This window comes from Achroia grisella, unplaced genomic scaffold, assembly GCF_030625045.1.
Source record: "Achroia grisella isolate CSIRO2021 unplaced genomic scaffold, CSIRO_AGI_Agris_v1 utg918, whole genome shotgun sequence".
NCBI lineage: Eukaryota > Metazoa > Arthropoda > Insecta > Lepidoptera > Pyralidae > Achroia > Achroia grisella.
In genome coordinates, this window is record NW_026713067.1 from 2,341,746 (window position 1) to 2,361,882 (window position 20,137).

General features: G+C 33.7%; 2 protein-coding genes across 3 annotated transcripts; one reads left to right on the plus strand and one right to left on the minus strand.

Annotated features, from left to right (window-relative positions):
- Nucleotides 1–2,894: 2,894 nt before the first annotated feature.
- Nucleotides 2,895–16,074, minus strand: LOC131853904 (ecto-NOX disulfide-thiol exchanger 2-like). 2 transcript variants are annotated; one of them, XM_059204990.1, is made up of 10 exons: nt 15,933–16,074; nt 14,919–15,254; nt 14,194–14,382; nt 13,284–13,750; nt 11,289–11,429; nt 10,538–10,721; nt 7,115–7,221; nt 5,011–5,115; nt 4,461–4,598; nt 2,895–3,566 (listed from the first exon to the last, which is right to left on the minus strand). In XM_059204990.1, exons 2-10 carry the CDS (start codon nt 15,241–15,243, stop codon nt 3,147–3,149), a joined length of 2,076 nt encoding a protein of 691 aa, XP_059060973.1. In that variant the 5' UTR covers nt 15,244–15,254; nt 15,933–16,074; the 3' UTR covers nt 2,895–3,146. The 2 variants fall into 2 exon arrangements, with proteins under 2 accessions (XP_059060973.1, XP_059060972.1); XM_059204989.1 differs by lacking the exon at nt 15,933–16,074 and having other exon boundaries at nt 14,919–15,408.
- Nucleotides 16,075–16,445: 371 nt separating this feature from the next.
- Nucleotides 16,446–20,069, plus strand: LOC131853907 (RNA-binding protein 41-like). The gene is made up of 5 exons (XM_059204995.1): nt 16,446–16,563; nt 16,983–17,258; nt 17,954–18,524; nt 18,949–19,096; nt 19,482–20,069. The coding sequence occupies exons 1-5, from the start codon at nt 16,559–16,561 to the stop codon at nt 19,595–19,597; spliced, it is 1,116 nt and encodes a 371-aa protein (XP_059060978.1). The 5' UTR covers nt 16,446–16,558; the 3' UTR covers nt 19,598–20,069.
- The last annotated feature ends 68 nt before the right edge of the window (nt 20,070–20,137 follow it).

Sequence of the window (20,137 nt, forward strand, 5' to 3'; positions counted from 1 at the left end):
CAAATTCAAAATATCTTTATTCATGTAGGTCTATTACAGACTCTTATGATATGTCAAATCTACCGTCAGTTCGGAATGATTTCGAGATGAGAAGAACTGACAAGAAACTCAGCTCGTATTTTTTTTTTAATGTTGTACATATTTATAATAATACTATTTCATTTAAATTCAAATTTGGGAGAATAGAGTTACCACCAGCATATGCTATATAAAAAAAAATCAAAAAATCATTGATCGGCGATATATACCCCGATTGTTCCATATGTAACCGGAATGTTCAATGAACACTATTTAAGTGCCATTTTCTTTTCATTCCATAACTATAGGCCCACACCTTGCAACCAAATGAAATAAATCAAACCAAGTCAAATATATCCAAGGACGGAAAGATCGATATAATATAAAATTTTTTAGTAAAAATTATCTCGTCGCTATTAAACAATAGATGGCGGTTGTTCATAATCAGGTTTCATGTTAGTTTTATAACATGGCATTATTCTAAAAGGAAGTACATTTACGAACTTTTTGCATTGTATGATAATATTATCAGTTCCTAACATATTTACAAAATTGTTAATATAAAAATTTCTAGGAATGGATCGTAAAATCTATTGTTTCAATATAAATATAAAATTACGCTCTATAGGAAATATATTTACAGTTAATAGATAATAAAAATTAAACTAGATGGTGTAATTCCTTAAATTAATTTATGACATTGGATTAAGAATCCGTATAAAGAATAGACTGGAATTTATTTTACAGGAGAAAAACGACTTCCACACTCCAAATACCCCAAATATAACCGAGCAAAATTCGTGAGCGAAGTGAGCAGAGGTAGTTGTGAGTGCTCGCAATGACCTTTGCTCAGTTCACCCATAGATTATTTTTTTTATGTATTATGTTCTGTGCTTTTATTCTGACGTCAACGTGAAGTTGAATGACCACACACTTTAGAGTATGTTTATTTTAACAATAATGTGTTTAAATAATTTTACTATTTCGAAGCTCTAAAGATTCTTGTAAAAATTCTAATTAAAACATAAAACTTTTTATATAAGTGGGTACGTAATTTTCGTAATAGCGCAGGTAATAACCAGTGTACTTCAAACACCTTTTGCTGTAATAAGCGAGCCAGTATTACAAGCTGCTAGAAATACGGAAGGTGGTTTTGGTGTTATCGTAGAGATATGGTCAAAAACTAATTTTACGACTGCATGCAACTGCATGAGAATGTTGAGGTGGATGTGTGGTGTGACAAGAATGGATAAGATAAAGAATGAATACATTAGAGGAAGTATGAAAGTGGCACCGGTGTCAGAGAGGTTGAAGAGTAATCGTCTATCATGGTATGGACATGTACTTAATGCGTAGGAACGAGGATAATATTTTAAGAAAGATGTTACAAATGAATGTGGATGGTTATAAGGGCAGAGGAAGGCCAAAAAAGAGATGGATGAACTGTGTGAAAGATGATATGGTAAGAAAGGAAGTAAATAACGCGATGACTGCGAACAGGGATGAATGGAAACGAAAAACATATTACGCCGACCCCAAATAAATGGGATAAGGATGAAGCAGATGATGATGAACCTTATTACACAGTGTTAGCATACATATTATGTTATCTGTGCTATTTGTTTATCAATAACATAACAACTAAATGGCGCAATTCAATATTAGAATCTCGACAGACATCACAAATCGCAAAATATTTTAATTTTGAATAATCTAATTATCCATTATTGACTGTCTGGCTATATGTATGTTAATATATTTGAATATTGTTTAAAATATATATTAAATTTTAACTATTATTTTGTAACGCTATTAGCAAACATAAAAATCGGTTGTTTAAAATTTTATTTCTTGTACCTAAAATATATTCATCGCCAACATATCTTGACATCCACATTTATGAACATTACTCTTGTTCGACCTATCGTCTTGCAGTAAATCACAGGATACAGATACCGATCGTCTACTCGAAAGTAATTATTGAGACCTCTGTTTAAAAAAATATGAAAAAGATGTCTTTGCTATTTTATATCTATATATTGTAAAAAATAAGATTTTTTACTAAACAGTAATTAGTAATCAATAAAACATAGTAAATACTTTTATTCTAAAACTTACGCAACCCCTTTTGGTATATTTACTCTGACGTAACGTAATTATATCATTAGTACTACTACTCGATACTAGATGGCTCTGTTTCGAATAAAGTATTTTAGATTTCTAAAAAAAACAATACATTATTGGGCGCAGGTCCCCAAGGCATTTGCCTAACCTACCTAATGCTTATCCGACCCTTGAAAGCTGCTGCTGCTTATGTAAAGCATGACATCGTCTTCCACCAAGTATGACCATTTAGAGCATCACGTTGTACGTGGTATTGTTCCCGTATGCAACAGTTACCACTTACCATCAGGTTGGCCGTCAGCTTACTCGTCATTATATGTGTTAAAAATTGTTATCCTTGCTTTTGTCAGTTGTCCATATGATGAACGCAACACTTGAGACATCTCGCTCGGTATATAAGAATACAACGTTGCAGGGGCGAGCGTACGAGTGTGGTGTCCTCTCCGGTCCAAAACTGATCTTTTGTACCGGAGAGTAAATCTATACATATAAATAAAATTGGAGTGTCCGTTTGTAATAATGGTTATTTCTAATAACCATAAATTAATAAAAATTGTTATTTTTAATAACCATTTTTTATTACATGCATATGAATATAAATACGGTACATACACCAAAATAACATTTTTCACAATTTTTGTCTGTTTGTTCCGGTTAAACTCTGAAATGGCTGGACTGATTTTAACGGGACTTTTTTTGGCAGGTAGATGATGTAATGAGGAATAACTTAGGCTACTTTTATTTTAGAAAAATAAAGTTAAATTCCACGCGGATGAAGTCCCGGGAACAGCTATCAGAAATATAAATAATAAATTGACAAAAAGTACTTTTTATGTTGGCTAGATTTCAACACACCTTTTAAGAGTGATTCAGAGTAGTAAACCAATAGGTCTCGACGATCTTTTTGACATATTTTATGTAGGTAAAGAAAACAAATATTTTGACATACACGAAAAAGATTCAAATAAAAAAATGTTTTAATTTAATGTATGATATTCCATTAGTTATTTTTCCTTTTTTATTATATCAAAGGTCACAAAGGTCCATTTTTGTTCAATAGAGGTTCCAATCCCTGAGGTGTTGCAACTGAAGACATCAGGATATTTCTGCAGTGTTTCGTGTACAATTACATGGTTCACGTACGGCAACATGGACCTTAAATATGAGACGATATAATCTAAAGTGGCACCAAGTGGATGTGCTGTAAGAAACATCGTCAACATACTAATTAGTTTCACTTCTGACATTGAAAGTCCAGAGTGCGTCGATGATATCATGTCATCTGGCGTTGGGGGAGGCGGTAATGGTTTATATGTAGCGTTAGGGGTTGGCAGGGGTGGTTGATTATATGAACTGCTCGAGTTCGATGCCGAAGACTGCAGTATGTGCGTTGGAACTACTTGTGCCGGCAGAGGTGGATAGACCTGAGAAAAAATATACAGATTAAAAAATATATTAAATAATAGGGATGTTAAATATAAAAAAAATATCTATGTAAAAGTATCGATGTCAGAATACATTGATGTTAGTACCATAATAAATTTTGGAGTTGTAATCGTAACGATAAATGTATAACCCCTTTTGTTGTTACAAAATGTGTCCTTTTTTATATACGCAAACACTTCTTAGTATTTTTAAAAAAGGAACTGCTTTGTTCACTCTAGATATGGCTATAGTCTGTTTTAGAGGCTTAAGAGGCTTATAACCCAGCTACCCGGGGTTTTCATTTTTAATGGGTAATTATGGAATGTTAGCGCAGGCGAATGCACTCGCCTGCGCTAACGGTTTATGCTGGCGGGGTATCAGTGAAGGATAATAGGATGAGCATGAGGTCAGGTCAGTTGGCCCATCGTGACAAATTCACTAGGAATTTATCACGATTGTTTCCAGGGGGAACCGCGTGGAGGTCATGCTGAGTTAGTTAACATTGCTAACAATCCCTTTCTTCCCCGTTACCCGAGGGTTGTTGGGCTCGGAGTTAATGCTGGGGCAAAGGGATTCACTTTGAGGGACTTTCACCCTCCTAGGAGAGTGCGGATGATCAGCAACAGTAACCTTGGAGCCTATATGGTCAGGTGTAAATGTTAAAATTAAAAATAATGTAGTGTATGCTGTAGCGGGGTAGCATGTAATCTTTTTATTCTTATTTTAGACAATTAGTTTTAAAATTATGTACAAACTGTCTATAAGATATTTTTTTAAAATTACATACGTACACTAGTGTTTACATTATTGTCTTTAAATTAAACAACAAAAAAATACATTTTTGTGATTTCTGATTTCCAAGTTGGCAGAGATAAATGATGATTATTAATTACCGGCTGTTTGTTTTGTAGAGCCTGTTGAGCGATGAAGTGGGCTTTGAACTTCTCGAACTTTCTCTCGGCCTCGTCTTTCGCCAAGTGAGCCTCATTCTTGTAGCCTTCTAACTCAAACATCAGATTTTCATGTTCCAGCTGAAATAGTAATACGTTATTATATACCATACTAGTTGTTAGTACGGACTTTAATCACTTTTTTGAGATAAAAGATACCTTATTCATAGGTCAGCTTCGTGATAATGTATATTCCTGATATTTTTTGCAGCCGGAGTAGCAATCGGACAGAATATTATTATAGATTGCATAAGTACCCCTTACTCATAAAAATCAAACATTACATATCTATTTTAGCAATTAACTTATCCTTTTTTTTGAGATGTTAATTTGAAACAAGAAGTGAAAAAGCAATAAAAATAAAATAATTTATTCTTTTTAATAAAAGGCATTTAAGAGGATTTATCTCTAAAAAACTTTAAAATTAATCGAATAAATTGGAGAAAGATTCTGACTACAAATAATATAAAAACTGTACTGTAGAATACTGTACCTTCAATTTCTCATATTTCTCCAAAGAAACAACGGATTTCCCTATTTTTTCTACTTCTTCCTCGTCGAAGTATAGATTAAATTCGTCCTTCATGTTCTCCACCTCCTGAAAAATAAATCGGTGAAAATAATATTAATAACTATCATTAATCTTTCATAGTCGTTATTTTCGTTTGTTTGTGCATGTTTGTTGTGCACCTTGTGGCATGATTTAGAAGTAAGCAAGCAAACAGTTGCTTACTTCTAAATCATGCCACAAGGTTTGATACAGTTTTCACTATCATTTTGAGAATATCTTCAGAAAAGTTTATGCATATAGGGAGTAGGGGGGTTGTTATTAATCGGGACTGGTAACCCCCTTGCTACTAATGTAATATGTGAGGTTTCCGCGATTTCCCTCTTCAAACCATCGTGGTCAATTCCCGGTAACGCTGTCACAATGGGCTAACCTCATGCTCATTCTATCTATGTATATTATGTACGTATGTATGTATAAATAAAACTATTAAAGTTAATTTAAGTTATCACTTGTTAAGTATAACTAGTACTATAATAGTACTATGGGTACTGAAACAAGTGATAAATAAAACAAGCTTGGGTCTAGATGGCGCTGTATGAATTGCCCAGTATATTATTATTATTACTCTTCTGTATATCTTCGTGAATTCTTAGTTCATTTTAATGATTCTTTATACAATTAATAGGGTTTCCATGTTGGTTTCTTTTGTTTGGTTGGTTTGGTAAAACAATAAAAATAGTTTAATTTAATCAATAAATATTGAAGTATTTTTCAACTCAGAAGCATCTTACAAGATATCTCTGGATATTTGGTTTCCATAACATCATAATATATATAATTTTGTCGGTACATGTATTTATCACCCAACTCCTAAGCGGCTGTAGCAAATGACATAAAATTTGTCTATTACAATTAGTTCCTGGATTGTTTGAAATCATAATTGCATATGAATGACTGACCCATTCTAAACGTCAATTGAATACGACTTGCTACATTAAATCACAACCGACATACGCTAGAGACAAACCTCGTATTGGAAACTTACTACATCACTTGTGACATCCAATTCTATGATCATCTGCAAAATGTATCTATTACTTTGTCACATTAACAACCAGTTAAAAAGTGTATGCAAATAGTTAGTGTGACAAAGTAGTATACTCATCGCATATTCGCAACGCGAAGACACGAAAGATTGATGGTAGCATTATACTCGACGCCTTGCACCCTGCACCTCAGTACCTCCATATATCCTATTGCTGTGATCATGTATTCGCTGTACCTGTGTATTTTTCCTGTTGCTTTAGTGAGCACATCTCCAACAGCGTGGTTTCGTAGTTTTCATCTTGACACGAAGACAGTTGGTAGCTGCATCATTCTGCTACTCGAGACGATGCCGATGTAATGGGATCCTACAGATTTGTTCCTATATTTGCCGTACCTGTTTAGTTGCCACGTTGCCTTGCGAGCATAGCTGACGTATTCACCGTTGACCTTCATCACACAGTGTTATGAAGTATAAGCTAAAATATCTTACCTGGCGACGTGTTCCGTTTGATTAAACAGTAGGAATGTGAAAGTGAAATGTTTTTCATGTTCTTGTCATTTTATTACTATATGTAACCCTACCGTTCACTTCTGCCGGTTGCTTTAGTAATGAAAAACTGGCAAGCAAATTGTGTGCTATTGTTTATTTTTAATAAGACTTTACTACCGGTTTTGCCGGAGAATATAACACACTTCTCATCTTCAGTGATTCATACGATTATAATAACCCCTAGCGGATTGAATTCAGGTAAGGCTGAAGTTGATCTTCAGCTGCTCGATAAGTCCTTAATGAAGCTGTGCCAGCTACGACTAACACTATTATTATTATTATAACATTAGAATAGTTTGAAAAAAGTGTTAAAAGTATCGGCCAGCTTCGACTTTTCGGCTTAAATCGGGGTAGTAACCACTAGGTCACTACGCTCTCATGAATCGGGCGACATCATGAATGTTCTTCATTCATTTCATACCCGATTTTACCCTTTCTTTCTTTCGCAATCGGGTGAATAGAGAATACTAGCTATGCTCCAGTACGCACCTCTGTAATTTTGAGCCACATCTCAATATTCCGGCGTTGCTGCTTACTGAAGTGATCGGAGACACGCTGGTGCCTCGCCGCCGCCATTATACTTGCAATCTGCTCGACTGTTGTTCACACATTCGTTACAATAGGACGGACTTTATATTTCTTTTATATATATGTATGTGTATAACAGATAGCAGTCTGTATATTGAAGTTATAGTTAATATGAGAAATAACTGTTATTGCGGTTTTATCGATATTATGGAACATAAAACTTATCTGAATTTTTGTCTGTTTGTCTGTACGTTTGTTGTTTGAGATTATCTCAGATGCCGGTTAACCGATTTGGTCGAGGTTTTTCCTGATGTATTGTGTAAGTAAAGTAGTTATATGGGTACAAACTCGCACGTACAGATAAATGAATTATCAATAATTTTGTTACAAATTGTTAAATGGAATATAAAGTCTCGCCATCTTGCAAAAGAATATTTTATATCTTATTGCTACGCATGGGTGCAATTAATGTAGGAATATCATCTTTTTTGCAAATATAATACAATCCATGTTGATAATAATGTAAATTATACATTGAAATTAATTATACGTGAAAGAATCTTTTAAATTGGTCAAGTATTTTTTGTGTATCACAATTAAAATATTAAATCTTTCTTCTTTATATTCCTTTCATAGGAAATCTTGCTCTATTATTGTGAAGTCACAGATTGTCTTGGTATTGGTAACATAACCATTATGTGGAGGAGTGAGGCCCATGTCTTTAAGAAAGTCATTAACATGAAAGTGGATGGATGCAAAGAGAGAGCGACCGAAAAAATATGGATGGTTTGTATGAAAGATGATATGTATAAAAGGTGGTAACATGATCATTGTTATGCGGAACGAGGACCATGTTTTAAATAAACTATTTATCATGAACGAGAGACAGCGACCCAAAAAAAGATTGATGGATTATGTGAAAATAAGGCCGATAAGGATTCAATGGAAAATTATATACTGCGCAGACTCCAAATAATGGAATGAAGGCAAGGCAATTAATGAAGATGAATGAAATGATCTTGCTATAATTTAATATTTCTTTATAGAATTTACTACGAATTTCATTTTCTATAAAAACGTGTGTATGTGTACTTGTGTATTTTTTTATTTCAATTCCCATATACGACTAAATTTTACTTAAAATTATCGTCGAGTCACTTATTGCCATCTATTAATTAATCGATTTTAAAACATAAGAACTGCTCAATCTCAATTGATTTTCTGTGCATTTTTAAAATCGCCCAATTATAAAGCGACTATTTTAATGTAATTAAATTCAAATTTGTTTTAATGAAATATAAACCTTAATCTGTGTTTATAGCTATTTTTATTATGACTAAGTACATGGATTGTATTACATACTTATCGTTATGTACGTCACACACTGCTTCAATAATTTTTTTGTTCGTGTATTAAATAATGACTCTAGGTAGACAAAAAGACCCGTTTGCCTATGTTTATATAAAAGTATATAAACCAGTATCACACGATGCTCTCTGTCTACCCCGTAAAATGTAGCGTGAAGTTAAATGAATTGTACGGATATCTTCCAAGCATTAATAACCAGAAATAGCCTCGACTGCTTTTTGTATAATGACGTTGGGATATCGACATAGCTTAATTCTGCTCTGATGATGGGGCTGATGCTCTAGGATATGCTGACAGCTGCTGACGACTGGTGAAGGCAACACGGTGGACGAGACCAGCAGAAACCGTACCTCATTATATCATAACGCACTTAAAACGATTTTGATAAGAAAATTGGTTTCATAATATTTATCTTGAGCGACTCGCTTCAGTATGATTTAGATTTAGAAGCAATTATTGTTTGAATTTTTTTCAATAATCATTAATAGCTGCTTTTATTACTTGCTGATATTAATCCTAATATTATTAACGAGTGGACGATAGATTTTTTATATATCGGTTATTATTTTTCCCGGAATAGAAAATAAGCTGACTACACACTCAAAAGTAAGTGGTAACCGTCGTCTATATAACTGAAGAGCGGCTATCATGTCTTCATATGACATCAGTACCACACTTTATTGCTATTCCGGATGACTATTACATGACTATGTCAAGCTTCAATAATTTCACAGGTAAATCTCATCCAATCAAACCCTTCTTACAAAGCAGTTTCTTTTCGACTCTTTATTAATAGACAATATAAGTTTTAGGTACAACTCTATTTGAAAATTATTCAAAATCAATAATTGCATGGCATTCCGCGGGAAAACATATTGTACAGAATAATTGACATCATGACATCGTCTAAGTGCATAAATGTACCTGATAAAAGCAATCGACAACGTTTCTGTTATATATTTAGTGAAATAAATTATATACTTGGAAAATATCTGCCAATGAAAACTGTACGGCGATGTTCAACCTTAAAACAAAATACATAGTAAGTACTTAAAACATTGACTGTATTTAAATATATAAAATATTCAATTTTAAATTACTTTATTTCAATAATTGTAAAACATCGTCTACTGTTTCCACATTATACTTACTAAACTCGTAGTTTTGCAGAAAAATGACAGCAACAGAAATGGACCCCCTACTTTCATAATTCAGAGCAAATCGAATTGACTGTGGCATATCATCAGATCAATGCATACCATTAGTAGCAATATAGAAAATTATTCACTGATGTCTGCTGAAGACTGCTAAAGCGTGCTGAAGTCTGCAAATACGCGCTGAAGTCTGCTGAAGCATACGAACACCTGCGGCAGCTCCATGGTCACACCAGCACCTTTGACGATCGGGCTATATAACTTTAGCCACTGTGTAAGGTATGCACTGACATGCGATTTAAAAAAAAAATTAAATATAACTGAATTTAATTAATAAAATTAGTTTATTATTGTCACACTTGCATTCGTTTTGCAAAGAAATTCAGTATTGCCACTCACTTTCTTCTATAACATTACTATTAAATATTCGTTTTTTAGAAACACTAATTCGAAAATGTAAAATCTTACTTAATGCTAAACACGAATAAATGCACCGTATTAAGTTAATTTTGTTTTTTAAACGTTTATTTAGGAACAATCATGGAATCTTACCAAATTTTATTTATATTCATTGACTTAATAACCGCATCAAAAGTCTATTTTCTATTCTATTATATTTATGATCTACCTATGGGTGCCCCAATCGTATGTGCAGTTAAAAAACTCGCCGTCTGCTCCTATCCTTACGTAAACCTAATAATTACTACAACTAAGTGAATGGCAACCCTGAATGAAATGTTACCTATAGAAACCAATGACTAACCATAACCAATCGGCTGTTTCGAGCCTCCAATCTGCTTGCGAAGCAGCGTCTCTCAGCGCGTCGCTTGATAGAACAATTACTGTTAAAATAATTACTTACATTGCACCAACACACTAGAGAATTTATCCTTTACGGTAGTCTTTAGGTTCTGAAACTCATCATCAAGCAGCATCTTCTCATTTAAAAGTCGCCGTATCTGATTGTTGCTCGCTTGTATCATGGAGTAAAAGGAACCGACATTTTTCTTGTTGCACTCGCCACGTTCCAACCAGCTGAGAAGGGTCTGTGGACGGAAATAGGAATGTTCTAGAAATTTCAGATGATTTCAGATTTATACAAACGACTAAATTGCCCTGGACAATTCACACAGCGCCATCTAGTCCCACGGTAAGGAGAGGTTGCGTTATGAGTACTAGACTACTGATTTAAATACTTAGATATATTTCTTTTGTAAATACATGCATAATATAGATAGAAAACACTCCAATACAAACAATCATACTCATGAATACAAAAGTTTGCACCGTGCAAATGTGGAATCCGTGGAATCGAACCCGCGACCATCGGAAGCAAAGAGAGGTCATCAAATCATTGGAAAAAAAAATCAATGTCATTTACGATAAAACTTAGTTTGAATTTATAACTGTACTTCTAATTTGATTGTCAAGTCATTGTATTTATTCATATATAATATTTATCTGTGTATTTATATATGTATTATTTTTTATAAAAATGTATATATTTTACACCATTCATGGTTCACTGGTAGATTACTCCGCAAAGTAATTATTAAATAAATAAAAACCATTTTAAGAAAGAAGCCGAATAAGAAAGCCGAAGTAAAACTTACTGGGGCTGCTTCAGCAAACTGATCATCACTCTTGATCTTGTTCACAACGCTGGCAAGGTTGGTTGCATTGAAAGCCTCGATACGAACCGGAGCTGTATGCTTATACTTATTTCTTTCACTCTCAATCTGATCTTCACGATTCTGTTAGACAATTACATTATTTTAATGTATTTTAACTTGAATCGCAAACGAGCTAGCGTCGTATCCAAATACTTATTATATACCGCCTTAAAATTTGAATTTTCAACATTTATAACTATCCTTGCCATATTCTTCATTATGGGGTCAATGTGTCCGAGTGAATAAGTAGTACTCTACTTATTCACTCGGATAAGACTTCATACACCACAACAACAAATACAGCGATACACAAGTAGCTGCAGCCGCAATTTCCGAAGGTCTGTAATGAGCCATTGAGTTGACTCTAGAAGAGACAAGTCAACAAAATATTTCGCTAAGTCGTGATTCTTCGAGGTCCCATGCGCGGCTTTGACGAATCTCCTTAGGAAGCTAAGTGGAATACGTCTAGTTAAACATATGATGGTCCACCTGATGGTAACTGGTAATAGTCGACTTACACAGAAACAGCACCATCACGTCATCATATGCGTTGCGTGTTTTTTTTAATTTATTCATGACTATGCTTACAAGTTCTATACCTATGTGCGCTGAAGCATGGTGACAGTTACTAATTTTACATTTAACAATTGTTACATTTAAGTTATTAATGACATTATTATTAATACAGTTATTAATGGTTTAATAAATTACGAATGTGGTACAGCTGAAATACTAAGACATCCTTACTAATATTATAAATGCGAAACTAACTCTGTCTGTCTGTCTCGCTTTCACGCCAAAACTACTGAACCGATTTAAATGAAATTTGGAACGCAGATAGTCTAGATGCCGAGGAAGGACATAGGCTACTTTTTAATGCGAAAATATGGTTGTAAGGGGTTGAAAATGGAAATGCAAGGTTATCTTTATGCGGTTGAATACATTGCACACTTATTATAATACTGGCTTAACTCAAAAATTACAAATTTTGGAAAAACCACTTTATAACTGTGGTATTAAAGAATAATTTAAAAAAATTTTAATTTCTGAATTACACCAGTATTGTACTATTATAGATATGCGACATATAAACGCTAATATATCATAAATAAACATATATGTTATTTGTATAAGCAGCGCGCATGCGAAGTTGCGCGCGCAAATGATTATGGTCAATCCGTTGTCTCCTTATAAATTCAAATATATTTTGTAGGCTGTTGGTTGAATTGTATAGAATTCTGTATGGAAATTTTCTTTTAGAAGCTAGAACGATGAAACGTTTTTATTGGGTTAGATTTCTAAATATTTTCTAATTATTTGGTCAGTCATTATTTTACGCGGACGAAGTCGCGGGTATAGCTAGTAATTTATAAATCGCGGCAACTTTTAAGTGTGAAACGAAACGTTAATCAAATAGTCACCCGAACCATGCTACAGCGCACATGGTATAGTCTGTCGTACCTAGTTTATCAAGCACATGTTTTATGTTCTATGATACTATTCATTTGTTCCTAACGATTAACATATCAATCTGTAATTTCAGTCCCTTATCTCACCCTTCAAGAGAAACACATATCTTGCAAAGCAATCTCTTTGGCTACTGAAATACCAATGATTTTGTACAAAAGTCTATCCTGATACAATGTAAAACTATACTTATTGTAATGTACTATGTGCTATTTTGTCTTTTTTCATAACATTCACACAGAAAGTTATTATTTTTTACAATAATTTTTCATTATCATAAGAATTAAATAATTAACTTATTTTGCTTTTTACATGAAAAGTTTTAATTTCCTAGCTGTTTAAACTTTAAATTGAATGGCAAAAATAGTAATTACTATCTTTTGACATACATTATTTTTTACATACTTGAATTCATTTACATCTTTATAAATTTTAATAAATGATAAACATCATATCAGCAATACGTACCAATGCATAATCAACAAAAATAGTCGTTGCTTCATTATCCACCTGGTGATTGAATTTGAACCTGTATCCTGACATATAGAATGCCTGCTCCACACTCTCTGCCTTTGCAAAACGCAAGTGACAGACACCTTGCCTGTGTATTTTTATGTCAGAAATATCTCCGAAACGCTGGAATATCTCAGTTACTGTGTCCTTTGTGACTTCTGGTTGTAGTCCTCCTACGAATATGGTACGGCAGCCAGGAGGCTTTTCTCTACGTGGTGGAATGGTAACATTAGGAAGGGGTGCCAGCAAGCTACCACTGGATATTGGTATTGGCTGGCAATTCAGCATCTGTTGTTGCATTAATATCATGTTGTGCTCCATCATGTTGGGCATCATATTCATGCCAGTCATCATGCCTGGCATGGTCTGCATGTTCACATCCATTGTAGACTGCGTCATCATGTTGTTATAAGGAATCATTCCTATAAAAGTATATTAATAATGATTATAATAATGTGTGTTAAACATACCATTAAATGTGTGGCAAACATACTTTCCCATTAATAATGGGAAAGTATGTTTGCCTGCCTGTCTGTTTGTAAGACTTCAAAACTAAATGCGCGAATTAATCTTATTTTGTCATACAGATAGCTTGTACCAAGAAGTACATAGGCTGTTGTTTTAAAAAAAAATTATCCATCCAGCAATCAGTCAAAGAATATGAACAGATGTGGTAAAAGTTATATCACTGGTGGAGTGTGATTCCTATCAGAATTACTTTTTAGGTGATTCTGATTAGTAAATGGCTTCAGATATATTATATAACTTGTACTTTAGATAAAGCAAAGCATGTATCACATGCTGCTTCATGATGGTAATCCCAGCCAAATGTGGATATAGGAGTGGTGAGAGTTATTGTACTTACCTTGAATCATCATATTTGAATAATCAGGCATGGTAGCATTTTGGTTCAATCCTTGATTGCTTGCATCATTGTCCCATTTGGATGACCTTTGTCGACTTCTATCCCTTCTGCTTGTACGGTCATTCCTTCTTCTGCTGTTCCTGTCACTTCGATCGTGAGACCTTGATCTTCGTCTTGATCTCCCTTGATCTAAGACAATGATACAATTTTGTTTATACATCTCACAGTATTCATAACCCAATCCTTTTTAAAGTTACGAGCAGGTGAAGTGTTTTTACTTCTTTACCTTTTATTTAATTATGTAAGTGCACTACTACAGAAGCATTAAGCCTAATGCATTTTTTTCAGATAATAGTGGAATTGTCCACTCGCTTGCACACAGTACACAGGTGGGGCACCGGTAAAGGATGATTGGAGGAGTGTGAAGTTTGCCCATCGTGGCGAAATCAGCTGAAATTGATCACAATGTTTTACCATGTACCATGTCAGGATGACCTCCACATGGTTCATCATAAAAATCATCATGTTAAATTTCTGGTGAATATGCCAATGCCAATGGACTAACTGACCTGACCTCATGCTCATCTTATCATCTTCCACTGGTGGCCCGCCAGAGTAAACCGTTAGCCCAGGCAGCTGTACCATTCCATTATCATCCATAGGAAAAAAAAGGGTGAGTCTCGCCGTTTACCATACTTAAACAAATAAATTTATTAACACGTTACCTCTGTCACGATCCCTTCTATCATTTCTACTGGATCTATCATTCCTACGACTTTTTTGTGTATCGTTTCCATTGTTAGCGGAATCTGTTGGTACATCTTGAGACAATTCTGTGGCGTCAGTACTATTGTTAGAAGTAAGAAAGCCTTCAGGTAACACAGGGCCGATGAGAGGAGCAGGTGCTGCGCTGGTTGATACACTTGTGTTGTTGGTTTGGTTATTTGCATCAGGAATTGTGCACATTTGAGATGCCATTTGTGGAATCATGTTGGATATGGGTATTCCGTATTGATTCATCATAGCGTATTCGTTATTCCAAGAATTCATTTTAGTTGTTTCTGTGGTTAATTAACTTAAATTATTTTAATTACGTATAAAATGAAATTATACCATAACGTATTTTATAGCTAATAAAAAACTTGGAAAAATCCTAACGTAGATATTAGATCAAGGAACATAATACTCTAAAGAGAAGAAGGGTAACCTAGTACAAAAAAAATGGTAGATATAGTCTGTTAGACATAGAATATATTTCTATATTACTCCAACTCTTCTTCTTCTTCTTTTCTTCTATGGCAATCGGTCGTTATTTTTACGACCATTTATGCCAGCGCCATGTATCAGAGGCACGCACTGGAGACAAAAAGTATATCCTCTCCAACTCTTGTCTGGACTACAAGAATCGTCGCAGTTACTTAACTGTCAACGAACTGTCATTGACAAAATTTAGTAAAGAACCCATTTTGCCTTTCCCTATAAGGGAAAAACCGAACCCAAAAAAAATAAATAAAGAACCCTAAATAAAAGTATAATATATATAATATATAAATATATAAACCTAATAAAAGTTTAGAACCAAAAATCGTATTCTGAAATATACGATTTGGGGTTATCGATATAGTTACATAGGAACGTATTATTATATAATATTATGTTATCTGTGGTATTATCAACTATTGAAGAGTTATGATTTGTAAAGACAATAAATTGTAGAATATGTAACAAGAAAATATTACCGAAGACAATGGTTGTATGGACTGAATTCTTTTGTCTTTCCCTGAGATGAAACAAAGCCTTTGATGAATAGATTCTTCATGTAAGGTTCAAAAGGAACCAAAAAAAGAACCCTAAATAAAAAAAATAACATTGTTTGCATCTTTAATAACTAATCATAATAAATAAAACTTGAAAATGACAACATGCATAAAATATTATTTATGGTATTAAGTTGGCCGCAATTTAACGCATACATCCTAAAAATTTTAAAGTGACTGAATGAACATTATTTTTAACCTAACATTCTTATGCGTAAGTAAGTTCACTTCCAATGCATTAGAATTTCTAAAAGCCAAAATACGATAAAGAATTTGTTTTAATCAGAATTCTAGTCAGTACATGGAGATTAGTTTTTGTTTTTATGAAAAAACCTTTTAAAAAAAAGTCACTTAAAGCTTTTTCATTTTAAGTTCTGTACGCATAGTGATTACAGTATTATGTTTAGTTTTTACTACTCTGTGGTATTACTCGCTTAGTTGACCTGTGCTTACGATTGAATTTCTTATTGATTTATTCATGTTTTATTTAGGAAATGGTATTAACGCTTAAGATTGTATAATTTAATTCGTAATTTAAATTACTAACAATGTGGTAAGTCTTGACTTTTAACTATTATTTTATATAATACCAAAACTTAGTGTGTGTATAACTAATGAATAAGCAAATTTCTTTATTGTGCTGACTAGATTGATTTACCATTACATTGAAGTAGTAATAGGTGTTTATCTCAAATTGCATAAATGAAACAGTCAAGCGGTAGTTGCTCATACTATGTTTTCGTGTATGAAATTTATTATTAACATAATTTTATATTTATTCTAAAATGAAACAAAAATGTTCTAATTTTAATTATTAATAATGTTTATTAGTTGAATTTTTTTTAAAAAAGTTGCTGCCCAATTTGTTGTACTTAGCTGAATTTGCATTCCAAATAACCAATAAAATAAAAAAAATACACTTTTGTATACTGTTGAGTTTATTTGAATATAGACTATTTATATTTTTATTAGTTCCGAATCAATGCCCAAAGAATTTGAAAAAGCTACCGAAGTATTACCTATAGTTACATATGGTATATCAACAATTGAAGACCTTAGAAGGGCTGAGGCAGAAATCCATTTGTTAGAAAAACTAAGACGAGCAGGCCTCACTGCTTATGAAGTGAAACTGTATCAAGAAAACGAAGCCGGAATTGTCGACCAGCGCACTAAGATAGAGTCATCAGTATTAAAAGCACAGCTGGAAGCTATTTATGAAAAAATCAGTGATTATGAACAGTCTGAGAGGTAAAGTATTAAAAATATATTAATTAATTATTAACAATCTTTTGAGAATGAACAATATAAATTTTATTTTTATTAATTTTAATTTGATTGTTTTGAGAATGTACCAAGATAAGCACGCTTCATACTTCTTTGTTTGTACTATGATTATGTGTAGTCCAAAATTTAAAAAATCAATATAAAGCACTGCCGGAAGTATATATATATATGTATATAAAATAATTTTCAAATACATAATTTAGTAAGGTGCCTTAGGTAATGTGATCAGTGTTAGGCACATAGGTTATTTTATATAATATTAAACAAAGAGACTGAGTACATTGTAAGGACAAATTTAAGTGCTGACTCTATGCTAGTGTAGTTGTTATTAGTCAGCTGTAATTACTCAGTGTAACTATGTCACAATATATTCTATGATTCTACTGTAACATGTGCATGTAATTAAAATGAATTTGCAGTGTAGTTGATTTTCTTGATTAGGTGTCTATTTTCAAAACTTTCAATACAATTTTTATTTTGTGTGATAAAAGTTATTACTATAATTATATGTAAAATATAGTTTTGAGTCTACTATGACTGAAGTTATCACCACAATTACTAGTTTTTTGTTCATTAAACCATTTAAGACATCAACAAACTGAAAGGCAAATCAGAAATATAAATTTTGATGGTTACAAAATATTACAAATTCTTTTCAGTTTAAAACAATCTAAAGAACAACCGAGTGCCTCGAAAAATACACCTGAAGATGTTTTTGAGAGGCTCAAAGATAAGCCCATTACTATTTACCCTGATCCCCATCCTAATAAGAACAATAAGAAAGCCAATGGAGACATCTATACCCCTGAGATAATTCCTATTACAAAGAGGCGAAAATCATTGCGACGTTTTGAAAGAAACAAGGAGAAAGTGTTGTCCCAAGATGGGCAAATAAATATACCTGTACATGACACACCTGTTGTAAACAGGCCGGGAAGCCTATGGGATGTCAAAGAGTTACCAAAGAAACAGCAGAACGTAGAGGCTACCAACAACTGTGATACAAGTCCAAAGAAAAATACAATGTATACAATAAGAAATAATAAGATTGTGAGGCTGGAACCACTGCCAGGTGACCAGGGTGTCCTGGAGGATGAATACCAAGCTGTTGATATAGTTCTGCCCACAAATTCTGCTGAACAACAGCTGCTAGAAGGCACCAAGATGGCTGTGGATGATATACGGAAAATTGAAAGATTCAAAGATTATGAACCTGGGATACCATCTAAGGTGATCATAAAACACTTATTAAAATATGCAACTAGGAACAGATATCTTATAATTTATACTGACACAGTAGTTTACTGTAGGAAGCTAACTGAGTGTGTGTGGGTACTGCTGTCTAAGTTATTACAGTTGCCAACCAGCATTTTTTGTAATGTGTATTTTGGTTGAAGGGTGAAAATAGTCACTAAAGCAGAGTAATTACATGGTGTGGTAAGAGAGTACCACAGAAAATGATCTCTGTGGTACTACTCACGTATATAGGCGACAGTTACCAGATATCAAAGTAGGCCATCAGCACATTCTCTGTTCAAATTACATAAAAAAAGAGGGATTGGACCTTCCAAATTGTCTCAGTGTCCTGGACAAATCTATTGGTAACATTATCATAACAATCTTCAATTAGTACTAAAGTACTTATAACTTTCAGGTGTTGTATTTAAAGAATATTGCGCCATCTGTGAGTGAGGAGCAACTTTCGCTGCTGTTCAATCAGTTTATGTTAGAGAATGGTGGACCTGTGGAGGTGACACTCATGACTGGACGTATGAGAGGGCAGGCATTCGCTTCTTTGCAAAGTGAGTTCAGAATTACCACCAGGGGTGTTTTTTTTTCTAATTATGGTAATGCAGTTAGCCACAGGTTGCTTTACAGTTTCATAAACAAAACTGGGGCCAAGTGCAGAGGACATGCCAAACCTGCGGAAGGAGTTATGCAGTGTCTTGAGGCTAACTCCCGCCTGACAGATACGACTTTCCGATCGACCTCCCGTCCGATACAAACAGGGATCGAAATTAAGACTTCCTTGGATGAGGATCGAACCCCTAGCGGTGCTTTCAGACTAAAGTCGTATCCATTAGGCAGGAGTAGGCCTTCAGCCGCTCCACAAGTGCCTCCTGCACTTTGCCCCTATTGTTCGGCGAAGCTGTATAGGCCTATTAAACATACAGATATATTTTCTAGGTGAGGACTTGGCAATCCGAGCGTTGGACGAGGTAAATGGAACCATCCTGAGTGGTCGACCGATCATCGTGCAGTTTGGGCGAAACAACACTAACATGGAAGATGAGAATAGATAAGCTGCATGCTATCATATTTACTTGGTTTCCTAATATAAGGATAGTTAAATTGCTACCTTACCAGTTTGTATTTTATGTGCAAGCACTTTGGTGAAAGCGTGCTTTTATGGGTCAAACGAATCTCATGTCAACACTTATTTATTGAAATTATTTTAATGCACAATTATATAAATATGACGACCAAGAGCATGATCCTAGATACTATCGGGTATCAGTCTCACAATGTCATTGACAGACTGAGGTCAGTCAGTGGCATTATTGTTCCTTTTATTATTACTATATAATAATATTATGTAAAATTATTGAATACAATTGTTATATTTCTTCAGGCATGCATGCAGTCTATGCTTGCTTGCCAGTGTTAAGTTTTTTGTTTTATATTTATACTTAATTTTATAAAGTTTAAGTTTGTTTGGTTGATTGCATTTAATATCAGCAACTACTGGTTTGAATTGAAAATTTATTTTAATATTGGAAGCCATTTAGGAAGTCCCTAGGCAGAGCTGGGCAAAATACATGTTTTGTTTAAATTTAAATGAG

Coding starts and splice junctions, on each gene's coding strand:
- LOC131853904 (XM_059204990.1), bottom strand. CDS start 15,243: ATGAATTCTTGGAATAACGAATACGCTATGATGAATCAATACGGAATA. Junction 14,383..14,918: donor TAGAAGGGATCGTGACAGAG/GTAACGTGTTAA, acceptor TCATTGTCTTAG/ATCAAGGGAGATCAAGACGA. Junction 7,222..10,537: donor CTCTAGTGTGTTGGTGCAAT/GTAAGTAATTAT, acceptor TGTGAACAACAG/TCGAGCAGATTGCAAGTATA.
- LOC131853907 (XM_059204995.1), top strand. Junction 17,259..17,953: donor GATTATGAACAGTCTGAGAG/GTAAAGTATTAA, acceptor AATTCTTTTCAG/TTTAAAACAATCTAAAGAAC. Junction 18,525..18,948: donor AACCTGGGATACCATCTAAG/GTGATCATAAAA, acceptor TATAACTTTCAG/GTGTTGTATTTAAAGAATAT.